Source organism: Urocitellus parryii, chromosome 11 (assembly GCF_045843805.1).
Source record: "Urocitellus parryii isolate mUroPar1 chromosome 11, mUroPar1.hap1, whole genome shotgun sequence".
In the NCBI taxonomy this organism is placed as follows: Eukaryota; Metazoa; Chordata; class Mammalia; order Rodentia; family Sciuridae; genus Urocitellus; species Urocitellus parryii.
Window position 1 is genome coordinate 121,855,133 of NC_135541.1, and position 21,253 is coordinate 121,876,385.

The 21,253-nt window shown below is 53.9% G+C and overlaps 1 protein-coding gene across 2 annotated transcripts in view; it reads left to right on the forward strand.

The window, feature by feature from the left end:
• The window catches only part of Kcnn3 (potassium calcium-activated channel subfamily N member 3), a 153,266-nt gene that overhangs the window by 43,176 nt on the left and 88,837 nt on the right, over window positions 1-21,253 (forward strand). For both annotated transcript variants that reach the window (XM_026404893.2, XM_077803644.1), the window contains exon 2: window positions 1,387-1,482. In XM_026404893.2, coding sequence (XP_026260678.1) covers window positions 1,387-1,482 — 96 coding nt within the window. The remainder of the gene's footprint in view (window positions 1-1,386; window positions 1,483-21,253) is intronic.

The following is a 21,253-nucleotide window of genomic DNA, read 5'->3' on the forward strand; positions in this document are numbered from 1 at the left end:
CTTGTTGTCTTAAGCTGCTTAAAGAATGTCTCACATTTTCTCCTGTGTCCTGTTAAAGAGGGGGAATAGTGCCTGGAGGTCAAGGTCCTGATTTTGAACTCTGGCGTAGGGTCCCTCACCCCTCTGGGCCTCCACCTGTAATTAAGGCCGTAGGCTATTGTGAGGATGCACAGGTGAAACCACTTTGTCAACTGTGGTGGAGACTGCACTGGGTCTAGTCACAGTCCCTGAGGACAGAGGCCGTTCACTTCCTAGGTGGCGTGCACCTCTCAGGACTGAGAGCACTTGGAAATGCTGCCAGGACCTACCGCCACTCTTGCTCAGGGCTGTGTTCCTGTCTTCCTTTGGGACTTGGAGCCAACTGTCCTTCCAGACTCCCGATGCTCAGGAGAGCACCAAATCCTAACCCAGCTTCTCATTTGTGGACAAAACGTCAACAAACAGAAATAGTGGCCAGCACTGACCGAGCCAGGCTTGGTTGTGGGTTCTCTCCGTATACTTGCCCCTTTCCCCCCAATGGCCCTGTGAGGTAGGAAATGATATTTGCTCATTTTATACATGATGCCACTGGGTGCAGAGAGGTATACAAGTGGCCTGAGGTCACTCAGCTTCAAGTGGCTGTGTTAGGATTTGGACCCAGCAGATTGGCCCAGGAAATTATGCTCCTGAGCCAAGACCCAGGTTCTCTAGGTCACCCTGCTGCTGAAAGGTGCAGTGAAGGCCACGTGGCCACCCCTCCCCAGCCCTAGCAGGAGGGACCCCCAAGGGCCTTCCCCTGCCTCAGACCCACCCCTGCTCCCCTGCTCACCCCACTTCTCCCTCCGGCAGTTCGTCTGCTTCTCTTGCCTCCCTCCCCTGCCCTTGGCCCCAGCCAGGAGACGGGAGTCTTTGCCAGGACATTTTAATTCATTCCTTAAAGAACTGTGCATTATCAGAGATGGAAAGGACTTCAGCAATCCTCTAGTTCAGTTTGTGAAGAGAAAACGGAGACCCGAACTGGCCTGATACCGATGCCCACGCCAGATAACAGCCGCACACAAAAAAGGCTCACGTTCGTAGGACTTACGAGCATGAGCAAAGATTCTGAATAGCACATCAGCAAACAGGATGCAGCCACGTATAGCAAGCATCATGCACCAGGCCCAAGTGGAGTTCATCTGGGAAGGCAAATATGGTTTCACCCTCAGAAGGAGAGGACAGCTGGGCGGCTGCTGAGACTTCAGGTCCAGGCACAGTCCAAGGCTCTTTGGTGGCTCAGGCGAACTTTGTGGCCCACCCTGCTCCCGGGAGGGACTGGTGATGGTCCCTCCTCCCCTTTGTACCACTGCAGAATAAAGCGAGACGCCTTTCCTGGCCTCCCTAATTCTCTTTCCATCTCTCCTGCAGGACTCCATGTTTTCGTTGGCCCTGAAATGCCTTATCAGTCTATCCACCATCATCCTGCTGGGGTTGATCATCGCCTATCACACCCGTGAAGTCCAGGTAGGTGCCCGCCTTCCCGCCTCGTGCAGGGGCCCATCCTTTTGCCTTGGTCGGGGCTGAGCCGGTCCTCCCTGCCACAGAGCTACTGTGTGCCTTTACAACGCAATGTCCAGGACCTTAGCTCTTCTCTTCTGGTTTGGACCCTGGAGGGGGAGGGCATTGTGAGGCAGCCCCATGGTTTTAGGACAATGCGATGTTCTCTTCATCTGGGGGCCTCCGGGGCAGACACATGGCTTCATAATCAGGGATGGATGAAAACCCTCAGCCAGGCAGACGGGTCTCTGTGTGCTCTGTACTCAACACGGGCGGGGAGTCTGCATTCTAAATGTATGGACACTTCCCCTGCAGACACCAGGCTGGCAGACAGACAGACAGAAGTCCGATGTGGTCAAGCTGGCCTGTTTCAGCCCCGGAGTGACGTGGCACCCAGAAAAATGTTGACTTGGCTGACGTGGGAAGTCCACCTGGGTTGGGAGAGTCAGAGGAGGGAACAGGGCCCGAGGCCACCTGTCATGATAATGGATCCCCACCACCCCGCCCTGCAAGCCCATCTGCTCTGCTGTGGACCCGGGCAGGCAGAAGTCTCCAGATGTTCTTTCTCATGTGGATGTGAATCTGGAAACCCTCCCGGTCCTTTGGCCAGAGGAGCATAGATGGATTCACATCTGGGCGGCAGGCGAGAGATGGATGAAGACCAGAACTCAGAGTCTGAAAAACTGGGGTTGAGTCTCTGCCACGACCTCTTCTCTCAGCGTGCCGCCTGCCAGCTCTGTGACCTGGTGGGGTTGGTCTGTCCCTCGGGAGCGTGAGGGTTTTATTCCAGTCTCTCTGGGTTATTCTGAGGACGGACTGAGGAGGGTGGGGAGAAAGCCGTGTGTCGTTGTTTGGCCACACTGTGCAAACCTAGGTCCTGTGGTTCTCGTGTCTTGGGGTGGAGCGGTGGCTCAGAGGCAGAGGAGGTACCTCCTGGTCCTGCTCCTCCCGGGGTGTCGGGGCTGCTCTGGCCACAAGGGGTGCAGAAGCTCTGACTCCATGCCTCGTGGGCCAGGCTCCTATCTGTTGATGACCAGGGGATTCTGGATGCTGCACTCTTCAGCCTCCGGAGAGTCTTAGGTGCTTGGGCTGGAGCTGTGCTCTGCGGGTGGGAGTCCAGACCCCAAGGAGCTTCGTTTCTGGAGTCCAGACTAGACAAGTGGGTGGACTTAACCCAGACCGTTGTGCAGTAGATTCCAGAAGGGAGCCAGAGGATGGGCAGGGGGGAACGGGGGCTAAGGAACCAAGATAGGTCAGGATGGCCACTGTGCGATCCAGGCCAGCTCCCCACCCAGAACCAGCTGTGGGATCCAGACGGTCCCTCAGCCTCCGGGAGACCTCATCTCTGGGAGTCTGTGCTGTTGTATGTCACCCTGCTCTTGTGGGAGGGTGCCACAGAAGACAAAGAGAAAAGGCAAATCATCAGACTCAGTTCAACCGCGGCCAGGGAGGGGGAAGAGGAGCATGTCTGGCGTCCACTCCACACTGTGTCCTGTCGGCCGGCTGCTTCCTCCTCCTGCTTCAGGGAGTGGGCGGGACAGAGCCGGGTCCTTCCTCGGATTCTCCTGGAGTCCTTGCTCCTATTCCTGGGCCTGCAGACCCGATCCGGCCCAGCTGCCGTGGGACCTCAGCTCTGCCCTGGTGGCAGGACTGTGTTGCTAGCAGGACAGCCCCTAGTGGGCACCTCTGCCCCGCCCTTAGCTCATGGTGATTTGCTCCATCCCCAACCACAGGCAGCAGATGATGCTTCTTGGGTCACTTTTCATGATTTGAAGAAACAAAGTGGCTTTGAATCCTGACTCAGACACTTAAGCTAACTGAATGACCTGGGGCTGGTGACAACTTCTCTGGGCCTCAGTTTCCCCACTTGGAGTAGGACAGTCACCTCACCTGCTCTGCTGAACTCCTAACGGGGCTGGGAGCTATGGATAGTGGGGTTTCACAAAATGGGAACTTTTGTCCCCATCCTGTCACCTCTGCCCCACTCCTTCTAGTAAGGCCTTACCGTGTGTGCCAGCCGGCCCAGCTGAACGGTCACTGTGACAATTGTCCTCACAACTGGCTGGCTTCCTCCGTGCCCACAGTTTTAGCCCCTAGGACCCAGCTTCTTATCCCACCTGCACCCACCCCAGGTGATGGAAGTCACCCGCTCCCCTGTCTCTACTTTCTTGGTCACTTCTCTGCATCTGGCTGCATCCTTTCCCGTTGGAGGCGGATGCGAAGGAAACGGGCCCAGGGTGCCGACGGGAGGGAGATCTCTCTCCTTCTAGGCACCCACTGGCACAGTGTAGTTTTGTGTTGTGTCTTTCTCTTCCCCCTGCAGCGTCGATGAGATCATTAATCATCTCCAGGGACGCGGTATCTGACCAGGAGCAGGTGTTTGTAGCACATTTTTTAATGAAAGAGGGCTGGATTGAAGACATCTGGTCTGGGTTGGAGCCTGGCTCAGTGGCAGGGCACTTGCCTAGCATGCGTGGGACCTGGGTTCTACCCCCAGCGCCTAAATAAACAAATAAATAAATGAACATCATTTCCAAAGCTAGTTTTGTCATTCCTTGGCTTTTTGGTCTTGGGACTTGTTTTCCTGTCTGTTAATTAGGGGTCCTAGGTCCTACCAACTTTGTAATTCCCTGATGTAGGTCTGGCTGCTCAGCTATTGGGGACCTGCTTCCTGAGAGTGGAGGAAAGAGCTGTCCTGAGTGTGGGTGACAGAGGGTCTTCAGAGTAGAGTGCTTGGAAACACCTTCCCCAGAAAAGACCAGCTGTGCTTGTGTGAGGCTGCCGAGGGCAGTGGGCGGCTATTGCACCTCCTGGGGGTGATGTCAGGGGCTTTTGCTAAGAATATACTCACTACTTTCCTCATCCCAACAATTGCTCGTTATTTTAGTAGGGACTAGATGACCATGGCTCCTCCTCCCCCAAACCAGCTCCAGATGGACCCCAGGCCCTGGTCCAGCACATACTTGAGGCTAGGGGTGGGGTAGTACCTTCTAGAACAGTTTTTTTTTTTTTTTTTTTTTTTTTGGTACCTGGATTGAATTCAGAGGCATTTGGCCACTGAGATGCGTCCCCAGCCCTATTTTGTATTTTGTTTAAAGACAGGGTCTCACTGAGTTGCTTAGTGCCTTCCTTTTGCTAAGTCTGGCCTTGAACTTGCAACCTCCTGCCTCCGCCTCCCGAGCTGCTGGGATTACAGGCGTGCGCCACTGGTCTGTTTCTCTACTCTCTGTCTGTGCTGCTATGACGAAAGTACCTGAGTAATTGGTAAAGAATAGATACTTATCTCTTGTGGTTCTGGAGTCTGGGAGGTTCAAGATTAAGGCACTAGTGGGCTCAGTCGTCCAGGGAGGGCTGCTTCTGCTTCCGAGTTGGTGCCCTGTTGCTGTGTCTTCACGTGGTGGAAGGCAGAAGGTGGAGAGACTGAACGCTGCCTGAGGGCCTCTTCAAAAGAGCCTTAATCCCATTCACAAGGGGAAAGCCCTCATGGCCCAGCCACTTCTTAAGGACCCCACCTCTCCATCCTATCACATCGGCAACCCCTGGATCCTGGACCACCGTACCCCGGGCAGGACTCCGCCAGGCTCTGTGTGTGTTCCCCTGACCAGGAGCTGACTCTTGGGGAAGCTTCTCCCATCAGTTGGCAGAAAGTGGCTTCGGAAAATGCACCACCCCTGTCCCCAGCTTCCTTCAAAGGCTATGAACTCTTTCTTTTTCTTTCTTTCTTTTTCTTTTTTTTTTTTTGGTGGTGCTGGGGACTGAGCCCAGGGCTTTGTGCGTGTGAGGCAAGCACTCTACCAACTGAGCTAAAGGCTAGGGACTTTTTAAAACTTTTTTCATGTGGTGCTGAGGAACGAATCTAGTGCTCACACCTGCGAGGCAGGTGCTGGACCACTGAGCCCCAGCCCCAGCCGCCCACCCCCCATTCTCTTTTTTTTTTTTCTCTTTTTGCAACACTGGGGATTGAACCCAGGGCCTTGCCCGTGCTACACAAGCACTCTACCACTGAGCTGCATTCCCAGTCCTTTTTACTGGTTTTCGAGGCAGGTCCTTGCTAAGGGCCCAGCCTGGGCTTGAATTTGTGACCTGCTCCCTCAGCCTCCCGAGTACCTGGGATCACAGGTGTGCACTGCCTCGCCAGGCTGAAAGTCTGCCCTTCCACCGCGGGATCTGGACTCTCAGAACTCGCCCTCCACCCTAGGGCTGTCTCTGGAGCAGGGAAGGAAGGCACCTGGCTTCCCACACAGTGCCTCTGTCATTTGAGGATGGTCCCCCTGCCCTTCTTTAGTCTCCTCCTCTCCTGGAGCTCTGGAGCCGAGCTTTCAAACACTCAGGCATCTGGTGTTCTCAGCCCTTTGTGTCCTGGAAAGAAATGAAAACACAAAACAATGCATTTTGTTTATTTACCAAAACTTTGACCGAAGACCATGCGGTCCTGGGGAGCCCATTCCCTCCTGTAGCTGGGCTATGACCAACAGCTTCCAGTTCAGCAGAGCCGGCTGCAGGCTCATATTTTAGATGCCACTGGCACGTCTCTGGCTCAACACATAAAGCTCTGAAATCTTTATTGCTCCCCTGATCTCCTGCCTGCTCCTGCTCTTGATTACCCACAGAGCCCCATCATTCATTCAGCGTGTATTTAATGAGGGTCTACTTTGTGCAGAGCCCGGGACGGGAGCCCAACTCTCCAGGCCAGAAACCCTGAAATCACTGTGGCTTCCCCAGGGGGTGGCAACCTAGAATGACCCTGTGGCTCTGATTGATGTCTGGAGCCATCCTGGAGGGCTGGCAGGCGGCTGACAATATGAACTTCAGAGCAACCCATCTTGGACTCCGGTCACGCTGTCTGTTGTATTTTGGTGGGTACAGTGTGTAAGTCACTTAATCCCTCCTTAAGGGGGTTAATAATAGTCCTGCCTACTACACAGGTGGCTGGGCAGATCAAACCAGATGATACATGCAAAATGCAGGTGAAGAAAACAGAGACCGGGAGGGACAAGAAGGAGGGACCAGCAGTTGTGCACAGGAGGGAAGGCCACGGGGAACACATTGTGTCCTCTGTTTTAGATCCTGGGGAAGTCGCTGGGCACAGCAGAGCAGTCCCTGGGTGTGACTTGAGTCAGGGAAGGGGACCAAGTGAGAGGAGAGGACCAGAGGAGCATCTGGAGAGGTCACTGTGCAGAGGGAGGTGCGACTGGTCTGTCGTCAGAGACCGGAGAGACCCCATGTGTCTACTGAATGTCAGCAAGAACCGGCTGAGAGGAGAGGAGACACACGGGGCATCTAGGTGGGGAAGGATGGAGTGCCCCAGGTTGAGGACCTGGGGATGTGGACTGTGGCAGAGTTCACACTGTCTAGTGCCTGGGTAGAAATTCTGTAGGTCATCAGTTTCAATTTGTGATGACATATTAAAAGTAAAATACGTCAGGCTTGGAGGTGCACCCCTGGAATTCTGGTGGTTCAGGAGGCGGAGGCAGGAGGATCGCAAGTTTAAAACCAGCCTCAACAACTTAGCAAGGCCCTAAGCCACTCAGCTAGATTGTCTCAAAATAGAAAATGAAAAAGGGCTGGGGATATGGCTCCGTGGTTGAGTGCCCCCCGAGTTTGATCCCCGGTACCAAAATGAACAAATGAAATAAAAGCAAAATATGTTGATAAGAGGGGCTGTGGCAGGGGCTCAGGGGTAGTGCACTTGCCTGGCATGTGTGAGGCCCTGGGTTCGATTCCCAGCACTGCATATAAATAAATAAAATAAAGGTCTATCCACAACTAAAAAACATTATTAAAAAAATACGTGGATGAGATCAGCAGGTGTATCTACTCTTTTTTGGGTGTGTTGATCCCCTCAAGTTCCAACGTAAGGCCTGGGGTTATAGCTCCGTGGCAGAGCACTCGCCTAGCATGTGTGAGGCACTGGGTTCCATCCTCAGCACCACAAAAAAATAAATAAATAAAAAAATAAAGGTATTGTGTCCATCTACAACTAAAGTATTAAAAAAAAATCCAACGTAAGTCTGCAGAAGCTTCTTCAGTTTTCTTCAGACTTGACAGAATCCTGATAGCGACAAGAAATGAGCCTTCATGTCATGAATTTGAAACTCAAGGGATAAAAAAAAAGAGAAAAAGAAAAAGAAAAAAGAAAAGAAAAAAGGTGGGGGAGACTTTTCATTTACTAGGTTATAAAAGTGGATATTTTTATTAAATACCAATAGAGTTCTCAGCGGACAGGGAAATTACTTCAAATTATGGGACATAAATTATATTCAAGAGACAGCTCACATGGTAAAGATGCTCGCCTGCTGGGGCCTGATTGTTCAGGAGAGCCCAGCGTCCCCCTGGGTGGATGTCATGTGCTGTCACTGAGATACGGTGTCTCCTGAGCAGGAGGTGTCACCGGTCCAGGGGCTTCGAGGTCCTTTTGCTAAACCGGCCGGTGGGTCTTCCCATCCGGGGGTGGGCAGAGCAGCTCGGGCTGAATCCCGCTCGGCTCCCTCTTCCTTCTCCCTGTAAAACAAGTGGGCTCAAGTTACATCCCCAGCTTGCCTGAAAGGTGACCTGGCACGGGAACTGCAGAGTTCTGAACTGGCTTCTCTAAATTAGCAGGTTGATCCTAATATGATTCATAGAAACGATGAGCCTGGGCCTTCGTTTATTTACTCGACAACCATTTATGGGAGGACTCTTTTGTTCCGGGCGTCGGGAATCCAGAGCCAACTCCTTGCTGCCTTTGGAGGCTGCTCATCTTAGATCTGGATCCACTTTGACCCAGAGCCGCGAGTACCTGAACAGGAGGGTGTGTGGGGTTCCATGGGACCATGAGGAGGGAGCGTGCGGCCCATTCCTCCTAGACGGGATGAGGCCCGTTCCCCAGGGAGATGGTGTGAGTCCGGGGAGAAGAGGAGGAATTGTGCTTGTCTTCCAGGGGGAGATGGAGGCTCTGTCCTTGCAGACACCGGGTCGACATTTCCTCAGGTCTCTCTGGCTGTTGGCTGGTGGATCTGAATGACCCTCGTGGAGCTCTGGAGAGCCGGAGGCCCCAGGCAGACCTTTCGGCCGAGCTGGGTCCGAGACGTCTTCTCCTTAACCTGGATGCCATCAGAGGGGAGCAGGAGGGAGCCAGGGTGATTCTGATCCTGTAGGGGTGTCGAGCTTGACAAGGAAGTTCCAGATGGTGGCTTCCTCTGCCAAGTTCACACCGCCCTCTGCTCCCGTTCATTAGTGCTCCCTCGGAGGGTCACAGCACACAGGATGTTGCAAGTGGGGACTGCCTTCCCGGGGACTCCTGGCCTCAGCCTTCCCACCTGTCCTGCCTGTGCCTGCGGGGGCTGCAAAGAAAGGAGGCAGGGAGAGGGGGTAAACCAGCTGCGCCCCGACTTGGCCCGAGCAGTCGGAGCACCTCCTTTGAAGAAGGAGGCTCAGAGGCTGACATTTTGGCCGCCACCTGGGCATTGACACACCTTGTCGAGCGCTCGGCGGTTTGGGGAGGGTTCCCACATGGATGCTCAGACCTCTTGCCTGCTGACTTCACCTCCCTGAATTTTGGGTTTCAGCCCAGAAAATTCCTCTTCCAGGAAGGGAACTCTGTGGCTTCCCCAGTCCCCGAGCAAGGTGCCCTTCTAGCGGTTGACTTAGCACCTGCCCTGACCCTGTCACTGCCTGTGTGACGGTGGACTGGAGGTGCTACTGCTTGGGGACCTCTCCTCCCGGAGCTCTGGCTCTACGGCCGGGGGACCATGTTGGTTCACGGGTGCCTCCCAGAGCCCAGAGACTGTCTGGCACAGACTGAGTCCTCCGTGGTGTAGGTGGAACCGACGAGTGAATGCACACAACACCTGGTGACAGGCGTCAGACTGACTGCCTTTCCTTTGGCAGAGAAAACTCATCTCCAAAAGGCCGAGACAAGGACCTCAAGTCCACGGTGCTGGCTTCTGGCCCATGCTTTTCTCGCCTGAAGGTGTACAGGCCCTCACGGGCTGCCCTGGGAGCTGGCCCTGCCCACTGTGGTCCTCCCTGCCACCCCCTGGCCAGCCCGCCTCAGGCCCAGCACCTGTTTGCTCAGATCTGCTATTGGCCGGGGATTGCCATGGTTACCACACAGCCTGGCAGTCTCTGGGTGACACTGTGGTTTTACTTGCTAAATATTTAAATTCTCGGGTTTAACCCTATCTGTTTCCAAGAGGGCCTCCTGCCCGGCCGCCCCTGAAGGCCCGCCGCTCCGCCTGGTGCTGGCTGCCGTGTGGGTGGGGAAGCAAGGCTGGTTTCTTGGCTGCCTGTATTTAACTTTCAGTTTTGTCGCTTGGAAATGTCACCCTGCCTCATTCTGCTTGCCGACAGGGTGTGTGCAGGGTGTGTTAACAGGTGTGAGAATCCCGCCTGGGCATGTTGAGACTTGCCCCAGCCAGGAGGGACGGTCCCACATCTCCCAGGTCAGCCCACTGGGGCGTCACTGACTCTCAGGCCAACGCCTTTGCCACAGCTTCCAGAAGCTTCCTTGGCTCCTGGAGTCCCGGATGGAGGAGGTATCCTTTGCCCTAGACCCCGGCAGGGTCTATAAGTGGGAAGGTGTCTCTCACCAGCCACTCCTCCTCCCTATGGCTGAAGATGAGGCCACCTGGGTGTGTGTTACCTTGGAAACCACTTGGCCTTGCCTTGGGCGCCGCAAAGTATGTGGGGGGGGGGCTGTGGTCTTGTGGCTCAAAAGTTTCCAGTGCCATTCAGATGTCACCTTCTAGACCAGGGAACCTGCCCTGCCTCAGGGGTCCCCTATGAGGGGGCCAGGGGCTTGTGCCCCGGGCGGTCTAGGATACTGAAGGCTGTGTCACTCAGACAGGCTGCTCCCTCCAGCTGGGCTCAGTTTCATTGCCTGTGGAGTGGGCACACTGGACCAGGTGCTCTCTGGGCCTTCAGGGACTCCATGTCTGAGGGAGGCTCAGTGACCAGGAAAGAAAAATGTAAGGAAAGTAGCTGAGACTTTGGGGACCAGTGACTGACATCACGTGCACTCAGGAGGTCCTTGTTGGGGACTGTCCAGGTAACTTTGTCCCTCCTATTAACAGCTTTGTCTTTCTGCTTAGAAATGGAGCTGGCCACGCCAACAACTCTCCAAACTCAGCCTTAAACTTGAAATAGTAGACGATCCAAAAGACAGCTTTGGGCTCCAACATCTCAGCGTTCAGGGATGACTACTTTCAAGTGTCTTACAAACACACCGGTCGGTCATCCTAAAACTTTCAGGACACTTAAGTCAGTGACCAATTCCTTTTGACAGTGGTGGATTCCAGCTCCCTCCTTGATTGCAGATTCTGGCTTCTCCAAAGCAATTGTTCAATTAATAGAAATGTGCATTTCTCCGAGTGTGCCAATGTGTGTGTCACGCCCTTTTCAGAATCGGTCCACCCTATTTTTTGTACTGTTGTTACTATTTTTGATGATGATCTTTTCCCCAGTGGTAGCAAGTTTTTTTTTTGTTTTGTTTTGTTTTGTTTTTTTGGTCCCTGGGATTGAACCCAGGGGCACTTAGCCACTGAGCCACATCTGAACCCCTTTTGATATTTTATTTAGAGTCAGGGTCTCACTAAGTTGTTTTGGGTCTTGCTAAGTTGCTGAGGCTGGCTTTGAACTCTTGATCCTCCTGCCTCAGCCTCCTGAGCGGCTGGGATGACAGGCGTGGGCCATGGTGCCGGGCAAGAGGTGGCAGTTCTTAATCAGGGCTGTTCATCTGTCCCCCAGGACTGTGTCTGTCCTCTCACAGGTTACTGAACCCCATTGAATGGGGTTCATTGACTGCACCATTGGGGTTCCATAGACACTCCAGATTGAGAAACAGCGCTCAGTTGTAAGTTCAGCCAAGGCAGTGTCTTCTCTTAGTCATCTCCGTCACTGCGCCTGAGGTGGCCAGGAAGGGTGCTGCATGTAGGCACACGGCAGAGCTCGATGATTCTGAAACTGGGCTAAAGGTAATTGACTCTCCAAAGGTTCAGAAAATAGGAAGGCACTGTGGAATTTTTAGGGTTAAGAGACTTGTACCTGATCGATATTGCATGGCACTAGTGAGGAAATTCAGATAATTCTCATTTCTTGCTGGGCAGGAATATGGTAAAGTGAAATTTTCCTGTTTTTTTTTTTTTAAGGGAAAAGAGGGCAAAATCACTATTATTCAAATTTCCCAAATCCCTGAAACTGGATTAGGAAAAAGATCTGAACTGTCCTTGGCTTATCTTTGGTTTAAAGGGTTCAATGCAGTTTAGTACAGCAGAGCTTTGTTTCTTCTGACCCCATCACCCACAAAAGCCATCAAGTAGAGAATATGGGGACATTAGACTTATGGACAGTAGACTTGGGTTCAGGTTGTGATTTTTGTCCTTTAAAGTTTTTCTGAAAAAATTATGATAAGCCAGGAATGGTGGTCCGCATCTGTAATCCCAGCAACTCAGGAGGCTAAGGCAGGAGAATTGCAAGTTGGAGGCCAACATCAGCAACTTAGCAAGGCCTTAAGCAACTTAGCGGGATCCTGTCTCAAAATAAAAAAAAATAAGAAAGGCTGGAGATGTAGCTCAGTGGTAGGGCACCCCTGGGTTCAATCATAGAATAGAAAAAAAAAGTTGTGGTAAAAGATACATAAAACGAACCATTTAAAAGTATACAGTCAAATGTATGAAATATGATATGTCAAGAGCTTTGTAATGTTTTGAACAACTAAAAAAAAAAGTAATCAGTCAGTGGTATGAAGTCTGTCTTAGTCAGCTTTTTTGCTGCTGTGACTAAAGGACCCAACCAGCACAATTATAGAGGAGGAAAAGTATATTGGAGGGCCACAGTTTCAGAGGTCTTAGTCCATAGAAGGTGAGGCTGAACATCCTGGAGGGAGAGGGTGGCGGAGGAGGCAGGGAGAGACTCCAGTCTCCAGTGAAAATAGACACACACACACACACACACACACACACACACACACGCACGCACTCATGCACAGCATGCCCTCACTCCCCTCTCCTCCAGCCACGCCCTCGCTCCCCCCTCCTCCAGCCACGCCCTCGCTCCCCCTCCTCCAGCCACGCCCTCGCTCCCCCTCCTCCAGCCACGCCCTCGCTCCCCCTCCTCCAGCCACGCCCTCGCTCCCCCTCCTCCAGCCACGCCCTCGCTCCCCCCTCCTCCAGCCACGCCCTCGCTCCCCCTCCTCCAGCCACGCCCTCGCTCCCCCCTCCTCCAGCCACGCCCTCGCTCCCCCTCCTCCAGCCACGCCCTCGCTCCCCCTCCTCCAGCCACGCCCTCGCTCCCCCTCCTCCAGCCACGCCCTCGCTCCCCCTCCTCCAGCCACGCCCTCGCTCCCCCTCCTCCAGCCACGCCCTCGCTCCCCCCTCCTCCAGCCACGCCCTCGCTCCCCCTCCTCCAGCCACGCCCTCGCTCCCCCTCCTCCAGCCACGCCCTCGCTCCCCCTCCTCCAGCCACGCCCTCGCTCCCCCCTCCTCCAGCCACGCCCTCGCTCCCCCTCCTCCAGCCACGCCCTCGCTCCCCCTCCTCCAGCCACGCCCTCGCTCCCCCTCCTCCAGCCACGCCCTCGCTCCCCCCTCCCCAGCCACGCCCACCACAGTAACCACTCCCTCAATCCCTATGGGGGGATTAAGTCATTGACTGCGTGTAGACTCTCACAGCCAACCATTTCTCTCCTTGGAACCCTCTTGCACTGTCTCATACATGAGCTTTTGGGGACACCTCACATCCAGACCATAACAAAGTCCATTCACAGTTTTGTGACATCACCACCACCGGCCACCTCCAGGACTGACTTTGTCCTCTTCTGTGGGGACTATGTGCCCCACCAGGCATGATGCGGGCCTGCTTCGTGCTCCTCTCCGGATCGTGCCCAGCTAGCCAGCCCTGTGTCACCCCACTCTGTCCCAGCACCTAACATCACAGGCAAGTTCTGATTTCAAGCCCAGATCTGGAGTGTGGTTTGCCATCCTAGGGACAGCTCTGTGGGTCTCTCGAGGGCTGGGGGGCACGTTCACTCTATTGCTTCAGTCATTGTTAATGACAGTCCTGTGGGGTGGCTTCTGTTATTGTCCCCACTTTATGGGTAAGACAACTGAGGCTGGGAGAAGACACATAATGTGACCAAAATCATGTGACAGATGAGAGGCAGAGCCAGACTCAAACCCCGCTGCCAGTTCTCAAGGCTTCCTGCTGCCGAGAGAGGGCGTTCTCCAGCTCTCCCTCCTACCCCTAACTCTTGGGGTGTCTGCCGCAATCTGGAAGGTGGGCTGAGTCGTGGGGACTCCCCTAGACAGGCAAAAAGAGTGGACACGGTCAATTGCAGGGACGCAGCGCCACCAGATGCTATGGTCCCACCCTGCAAGCCCGAGGCCCCTCTCCCAGCCACACCTCCAGAAGGGACCCTCAGCCTCTGCCCACTGGAATCCCTTCCTTATCCTGCTTTCCTGTCCTTCTCCCCTTGGTCCCAGTCTTGCTCTGAGGATGAGGTCCTGCACCCGTGGAGAGGTGGACGGTGGCCGTCTCAGGACAACATGCCTGGCCCCCAGAGCAAGGATGCGCTTCATTTCCCCGCCTTCCCTCCCCATCACTTCGAGGCTAGGTTTTTCCTTGAAGCATGGCTGCCTGACTGAGCTTCATACCAAGTTTGTTCTCTCTTGCCTCCCTGTCCCCCTTCCCCGGGGCTGGCTCCTAGGATGGAACCCAGGGGTGCTCCACCAGTAAGCTACATCCCCACCCCTTTATTTTATTATGAGACAGGGTCTTACTCAGTCACCCACACTGACCTCGAATTTGTGATCCTCCTGCCTCAGCCTCCCAAGTGGTTGGGATGACAGGTGTGTGCCATCACCCACCCTCAGCTTATGGCTCTTCCTTCTCATGCCCAGTCTCTCCTTATCTGGAGTCACACTGTCCCTTCTAGTCTCCTATCCCTCAGTCTCAGACCTGCTGCTGTCCCAAGCCAACCGCTGCCTGGGCTGAGCCAGGCTCCCCTATAAATACTGAGCTTGGGGCTGCAGAGGCCCCAGAGATCGGGCTCCAGCAGCCTCCTCAGTTCCCCACCCGTATGCCCCATCCGAAGCCTCACGGAGCTGGACCTAGGATCTCCCTGGGCCCTCCCTTTGCAGACACCTCCAACTTCCTAGCACAGTTAGGGTGCCTGTCTCTGCCTTGACCCCACTACTCTGAACAGGATCTGCTTGGTCTATGGCCGCACAAGGAAGTAGTGCCACTGTGACCCTCACACACTGCAGTGACCTTCAGTACAGAGGGTCACCTGCCCACTTTCTTATTCATTACTGCAGCCAGAGATGGCCAGTGCTCTCGACTTCCACAGTAGCGCTTACCTTCTTCTTCTATTTATTTATTTATTTATTGGTACAGGGATTGAACTTAGGGGCACTCCACCCCTGAGCCACACCCCCAACCCTATTTTGTATCTGATTTAGAGACAGGGTCTCACTGAGTTACTTGGTGCCTCCCTGTTGCTGAGGCTGGCTTTGAACTGACGATCCTCCTGCCTCAGCCTCCTGAGCAGCTGGGATTACAGTTGTGAGCCTCCTCACTGGGCTTGTTACTTCACACTGAGTGGCGTATTTACTAACCCCTCTCCTTCTCCACGCTGCGTGGCTCCCACCTGTGCCCCACTTTGCCCATCCTTGCTTGTACAGCGGGCTTTTTAGGGTGAGAACTGCACCCATTGTCTCCAGCCCTTTGCTCTGGTCTGTCCGGGTCTTTGAGCCTCTCATTCCACAGCGTGAATCTGGGGCCCTCCCAGCTTCCTGTCCCCCCACACTTCACGAGCCTGGCTGTGAGAGCCTCCTCCAAACCATTGATAGGAACGCAGAACCAGAAATTGAATCTGGGGCAGTAAATTTTCTTTTGTTGGATTAAAGACAGGATTCAAGGGGGGGAAAAAAGCACACAAAACTTCAAGGATTTGCAAATCTTTTATTCTAAAATTTTGTCCTCCCCCTTCAGCTGTGGTATCATGTCCCTCTACCCCCGAAACATGCTTACTCTGCCCTCATCTAACAAGTGTTTGTGGAGCCGTGCTCTGGGACAGTCACGGTGCTTGGTGCGGGGACAGAGCTGGGAATCATAACTGGCCCCTGTCTTTGTGTTGCTCGTGGTCTGTGGAATTAAAAGGTGAAGTGGCGTGCTTGGCCACAGCAAGACTGGGCTGAGCAATGTGGCCCCAACAGCCTGCGTCACAGGACAGTGCTGATGCACAGCCACATGCCACGGTGGCTCCAATGTTCCCAATTGCTTCACCGCAACAGCTGGGCCTGGCCATGACTACTGACCTGTGACTACATTAACCGCAGCCACAAAGCAGGGATCAGTCGCCAGCCATGGTGGAGCCATCTGCCAGGTGCAGAACAGCCACCGCCTCTGAACTCCTTACCACAAGGCAGTTCTGTGGGAACACGGGACGGTCAAGTGCGTCCCTGACACCTGCCTGCTGCGTTACTGCCCACGGCCCCTGCCCGCACTGCCCTCACTCTCCCAGTTCCCTGGCTGGTGCCACCTAGGCAGGGAGCTAAGTGCTCTCCAAGGTCCCTCCCAGTTCTCTATGGTGGCTCTGGCTAGAATGTGCTGGAAAACTAATTGATATGAGCACAAAGAGGAATTACCACTATTGGGTGTGCGTGTGGGATGGGGGTGGGAGGGGTGGGCAGGGCGCTATTTGTCTTCCTGCGGCTGTGTTAGAAATAGCAAGTGTTCTCCACCTCCTCTGGGGCCTGGACAAAAGGTGATTAATTCCTCCAGCACAGAGCCATTGAAAGTCTGTTCAGAGCCAGGCACCTGGGACAACAAGGTTCCTGCCCTAAACGGGCTTGTGATCTAATGGGGAGATAAGCTTGCCAAGGCTCCCAGGCCTGGGCTGCAAGTGCTGGTGCAGTCTGAGCTGCGGCAAGCTCTTCCGTTAGGGGGGACACCCCTAGGACACCGCTGAGGGCCATCGGGTTAGCCCTGGGGGCTGGGCAGGGTCCTGGCAGGTGTATGTGGGTGCGGGTTCTTTCTGGGAGGGGGTCTGCCTGAGCTGCTGTGAGGGTTTCCAGGGAATGGGAGGGACGCAGCAAGAGGCAAGAATGAGGGGGGCTGGAGCTGTCCTGGTGAGTTGGCGCCAGAGAGATCAGGCATCCACGTTTAAAGTGGTAGCACCCCAAACTGTATGAGAAAGGGCTCAGGGCTGGTAATCTGATGGGGGAGGGGAAGGAAGGGAATTTGTCTTCAAGGCTGCGTTGGCAAAACCCGTGAGGTGAGATTTAAGGTGGGAATAGGGCGGAAGACCGGGCAGAGGCTGTCTGCACCACCTTGGCCGTGCCCTGACTTCCAAGTGCAAGATGGGGCTGGTGGGAAAGTTGAAAACCAGCCCTCCCCGGGGACCTTTAGGATGAAAGGCATGGGCCACCTGGGACCCTTGTTTGCCCAAGCCCTGACGTTGGAGATCTCATCGAGGGAACGCGTCCCCCACCCAGGAGCCGGGCCCGTGGGGAGCCCCAGTTTGTCTTGCTCTGTCAGATCTTTTCAGATGGTTAACAGGAGCTGCACCGATGAGACTTTTCAAGAACCTGAGGCTTTTACAATTTTATTCTTCTCTTATTGTTCCCAAACCAAGCCTGCACCTAAAAATACACGGTTTCCCAGCAGCCTTGGGGATTCAGCGTCTCCCCAGGCAGCGGGTTTACATCCCTCCTTGGCCTGCAGAATTCAACCTTGCAGGTCTGGCCAGGTGACGGGGAACTGTCGCCATCCCAGAGCATCAGAGGATGGGCTCCTGTTCCCAAGGCCTGACGGTCACCTGCAGCAGCAGTGATGGCACCCAAAGCCCACATGGGACCTCTGGGTTTGTAGAGGGCTCAAAGGGAGCGTGTCTGAGAGCCACGTAGGAGGAAGTCTGCTGCCTGTGGCTTGTATGGGAGCAGCTCATGCGGTCCAGGAACTGGCGGTGCAGGCAGACTCCTTGCCTCCCCTGGGTTTCTCCCAGACCCTCTGATCAGCATCACCTAAGCCTGCCCCCTCCCACCTCCTTTCCGCGTTCTCTGGCTCTCCTCTCCTGCTTGCTTCGATCCTTCCCATCTTTCATAGCTAAACATGTGGTGTCTGTCACTGTGGGTTGACGTGGTGAGCGTGCGTGTGTGGTTTCCCAGCTGAATTGACAGGACTGAGTTTTACAGCTGATACTGCTTGGCTTTGGAAAAGCAGAGAGAGAGAGACGGGGAGGCAAGGAAGGACGGGATCTCTGAAGTAGAGAACATTCCGAGCCGGGTGTCCTTTGGGGATAAATTTAGTTCTCAGGGATGGAGCCACCTTCTAGTCTGGGGGGGGGAGTCCTTGGGCTCTCGTGGAGGGGAGTGGCCGCATCGTCTCTCACCTGCCTACTTGACTTCAGAGACCGGAGGAAGCCCAAGGTTTGTGAACATTATGCAGAGCTGTAATTACAGCGGCAACCCTGAGCTGACACAAGATTTATGCATCTGGCACCGGATTTCCTCCAGGCCCCCGGTCTCGTTGTTTGTAGTTCTTGAAATTTCTATATTTTTTATGGCTGCCAGATCTCAAGGAGGAAATGGAGATTAATCGTCTGTACTAGCTATGTCCTCATGCTCCCAGGATTAAATCAATAGCCTCTGAAATATTAATTTGGACTTTATGAAAAGAAAATGAAATATGGCATGGCATGGAATGTTCTCGATTTGGAGTCATGGATTTGGATCTCAACTCTGCTGCTGAGATTTGACCTCAAGAGAGTCCCTGAGTTTCCCCAAATCTGTTTTCTCCTCTGTCTAAAGCTGATCACACTCGTGTTGTGAGCATCTTCTTAGAGAGCCTGGCGAGCACATCACGGGGGCCTGGCATCGATCCTGGGGAATGCTCACTTTGGGGTCCTTCTTGCTGAGGAGCTCAGCCCTGCAGATCCAAGCCTTTTGCTCACGGCACAGTGTCTGGGTCTTGCCTGCTGCTGGTAACTGTAGGGGTTCTCAACCACGTCGGACTCTTTGGATGAAGACTTTGAAGCCCTTGCTGACCATTTCCATGGGCCCCTCTTAGCTGGTGGACAGAACACCCTCTGGGACCTCCACTTGACCCTTGACCCTGTCCCCATGGCCCGTCTCTTCTCTTTTCTCCGAACAGAGCACTGGTCCATGCTGTGTTGATGGCGTCCTGAGGGCTCTCAGGGGACTCTTGTCTTGTCCAGCAAAGAAAGACTGGCTAGTTCCCACCAGCCGGACCCAGGTCATCGAGTCAGGCTTGCTCCTGACATCGGGGGCAAAGAACCACGGAGTCACTTCAGAGTCAGGGAGTAATGTCAGAGTGGAGGACCCAGTGGACAGCTTCATGGTAGCTGTGTGGCCACACAAGGTGGCAGCTCCCTATAGCGGGGGACAGTAAAATAACAGCAACTAATAATCACAAAGCACTAAGCACAGTGTCACGTCTCGCCCAGATTTTGTCTTGTTAAATGTTTTAGTCAGCCTTTTTCATCGCTGTGACCAAAGACCTACCGAGCACAACTTAGAGGAGGAGAACTTGATTTTGGCCCGCGGTTTCAGAGCCGACTCCACGGCGCAGGGCCTGAGTGAGGCTGAGCATCGCGGAGGGCGTTGGTGCAGAGCAGCAGCTCCGGACACGGCCCCAGGAAGTGGGGAGAGCGAGCCCCCTTCATCAGGGACAAAAGGGAAACCTCAAAGGCACACCCCATGACCTCCTTCTTCCAGTCACACTCCACCTGCTTATAGTGACTGCCCGGTTAATCCGGATCAGCGGGCTAATCCACCGATCAGGCCGCACCTTTCATCATCTAATCATTTCACCTCTGAACGTTCCTGCATCATCTCACACGTGAGCTTTTAGGGAACGCCTCTTAGTTAAACCGTAAAGCTGACTCTTCACAGTACCCCCGATTTACTTCCATTCATCTGCGTTCATTTCCTATTATTGCTGTCACGAAGGATCACAAGTTCAGGGGCTTCAAACCACCCACGTTTATGATCTTACATTTTGCAGGGGCCAGAAGTTCAAAATGGATCTTACTCCGTGAAAATCAAGGTGTTACCAGGATGGGGTTCTTTCCTGGGGGCTTTCAGGGAGAATCTATTTCCTGCTGATTTCTAGCTCCCGGAAGTGGCTTGCCCTTCCATCTTCAAAGCCATCAGCGGTCAGTTAAGTTTTGCTCGTATCACATCACTCTGACGTGGCCCCTCTTACCTCCCTTTTCCATGTTTGAGGACACCTGTGATTACATTCAGTAATCTTACCACCCTCCTGGATAATCGAGGAAATCTCCTGTGTCACCGCCAACTGATTAGCTTCCTGAATTCTGTCTGCATCCTAACTCCTCTCTGCTGTACAACATGCTCACAGGTTCTGGGGACCAGGCTGTGAACATTGTGGAGAACCTTGTTCTGCCTACCATAATCCCCTATTTACAGATGAAGAAACTGAGGCTTGCAGATTGGGTCACCCGCCCAAGGTCATTTGACTAGGAAGTGGTAAGGGTGGAATTGAAAATGAAGTTGGAGGATTTAAGAAAGCACAGGAAGGCACACTCCCCCAGAATGGACCCCACAGCCCTCCACAGTGGGGGAAGAGGAGATGGAAGAGGTGCCCCCCATATGAATCCCCACTTTCCATCTTAGTCCAGAACGGAGACCACAGATGCTCTGGTGAATAATACTGCACAGACTGAACCAGTGGTTCTTAAATTTGGCCGTATGGTGGAACCGCCCTGGGAGCTTTAAACAAGTACTGGTACCCAAGTCCCACCCCTGGAGATGCTTATTTAATTGCTCTGGGGAGGCGCGGAGTGCAGAGATTTTCCCAAGCTCCCAGCTGATTCTAGAGTGCAGCAGAGTATGAGAATCATGGCTCTGAACTAACCCAGGCCCCCAGCCCAGGCTCTGAAAGTCAGCCATCATGTGCACAGTCTCATCGCGCCATGCTCAGAACTCCCCGCTGCCACCATCTGGAACTTTGCTCTTGGGCCCTTGGCCTACATGGCTGTGTCCCTGTTTCCTCTCTCATGCCCACATGGTATCACATAGACCATAGGACCCTTCCGTTTGATGAGGGGGCATGTTCTTTGGGTCACTTGTGCCCCTCTTGCATGGCTGTTGCAGAACTGAGACATATTAATTTCTCCTTTGCATGTGTAATATGTCTCCCGAGGGTCTCTCCTAGAAAACACAATGAACTCTATTTCAGGGAGTTTACATCAGTTCACCTCCTGAGTCGGTGCATGTAGAGGATTGCAGGTGGATTTCTGGAGCAGACTGCCCGGGTTCCAATCCCAGCCCTGACTGAACTTGGGGCAAGTTATTTTACCTCTCAGGCCTCAGTTTCCTCGAGTATAAAATAGGTCGATGAATAGCACTAACTTAGGGTGGATGTTAAGAGTAATAGTTACCTCGATCTACATATACCTAAAGGGATTAGAACTATCTGAGTATTTGCTAGAATTACTACTCTGACTCCTCTGGCTACTACGAGTGGCTTTGCCTCGTCCTGTGGGACGCCATCAGTTTCGACAGACACGGATTCCCTACTCCACACCACACTAGGGAAGAGCAAGACTTCTCCCGTCCTCAGTAGCTCACGGCAAAAAGTGAGGAAGAGGCAAAGAGAGGGCTGTTTAGAAAAAAGAGTTGCTCCCTGGGCAGAACATGTCCTTCCCGTCCCCTCCAGCCAAATGGCCAGGGGCTCCCTGACACACTCTCCCTAGGTCACCAGCTTGCTCAGTGTTGGC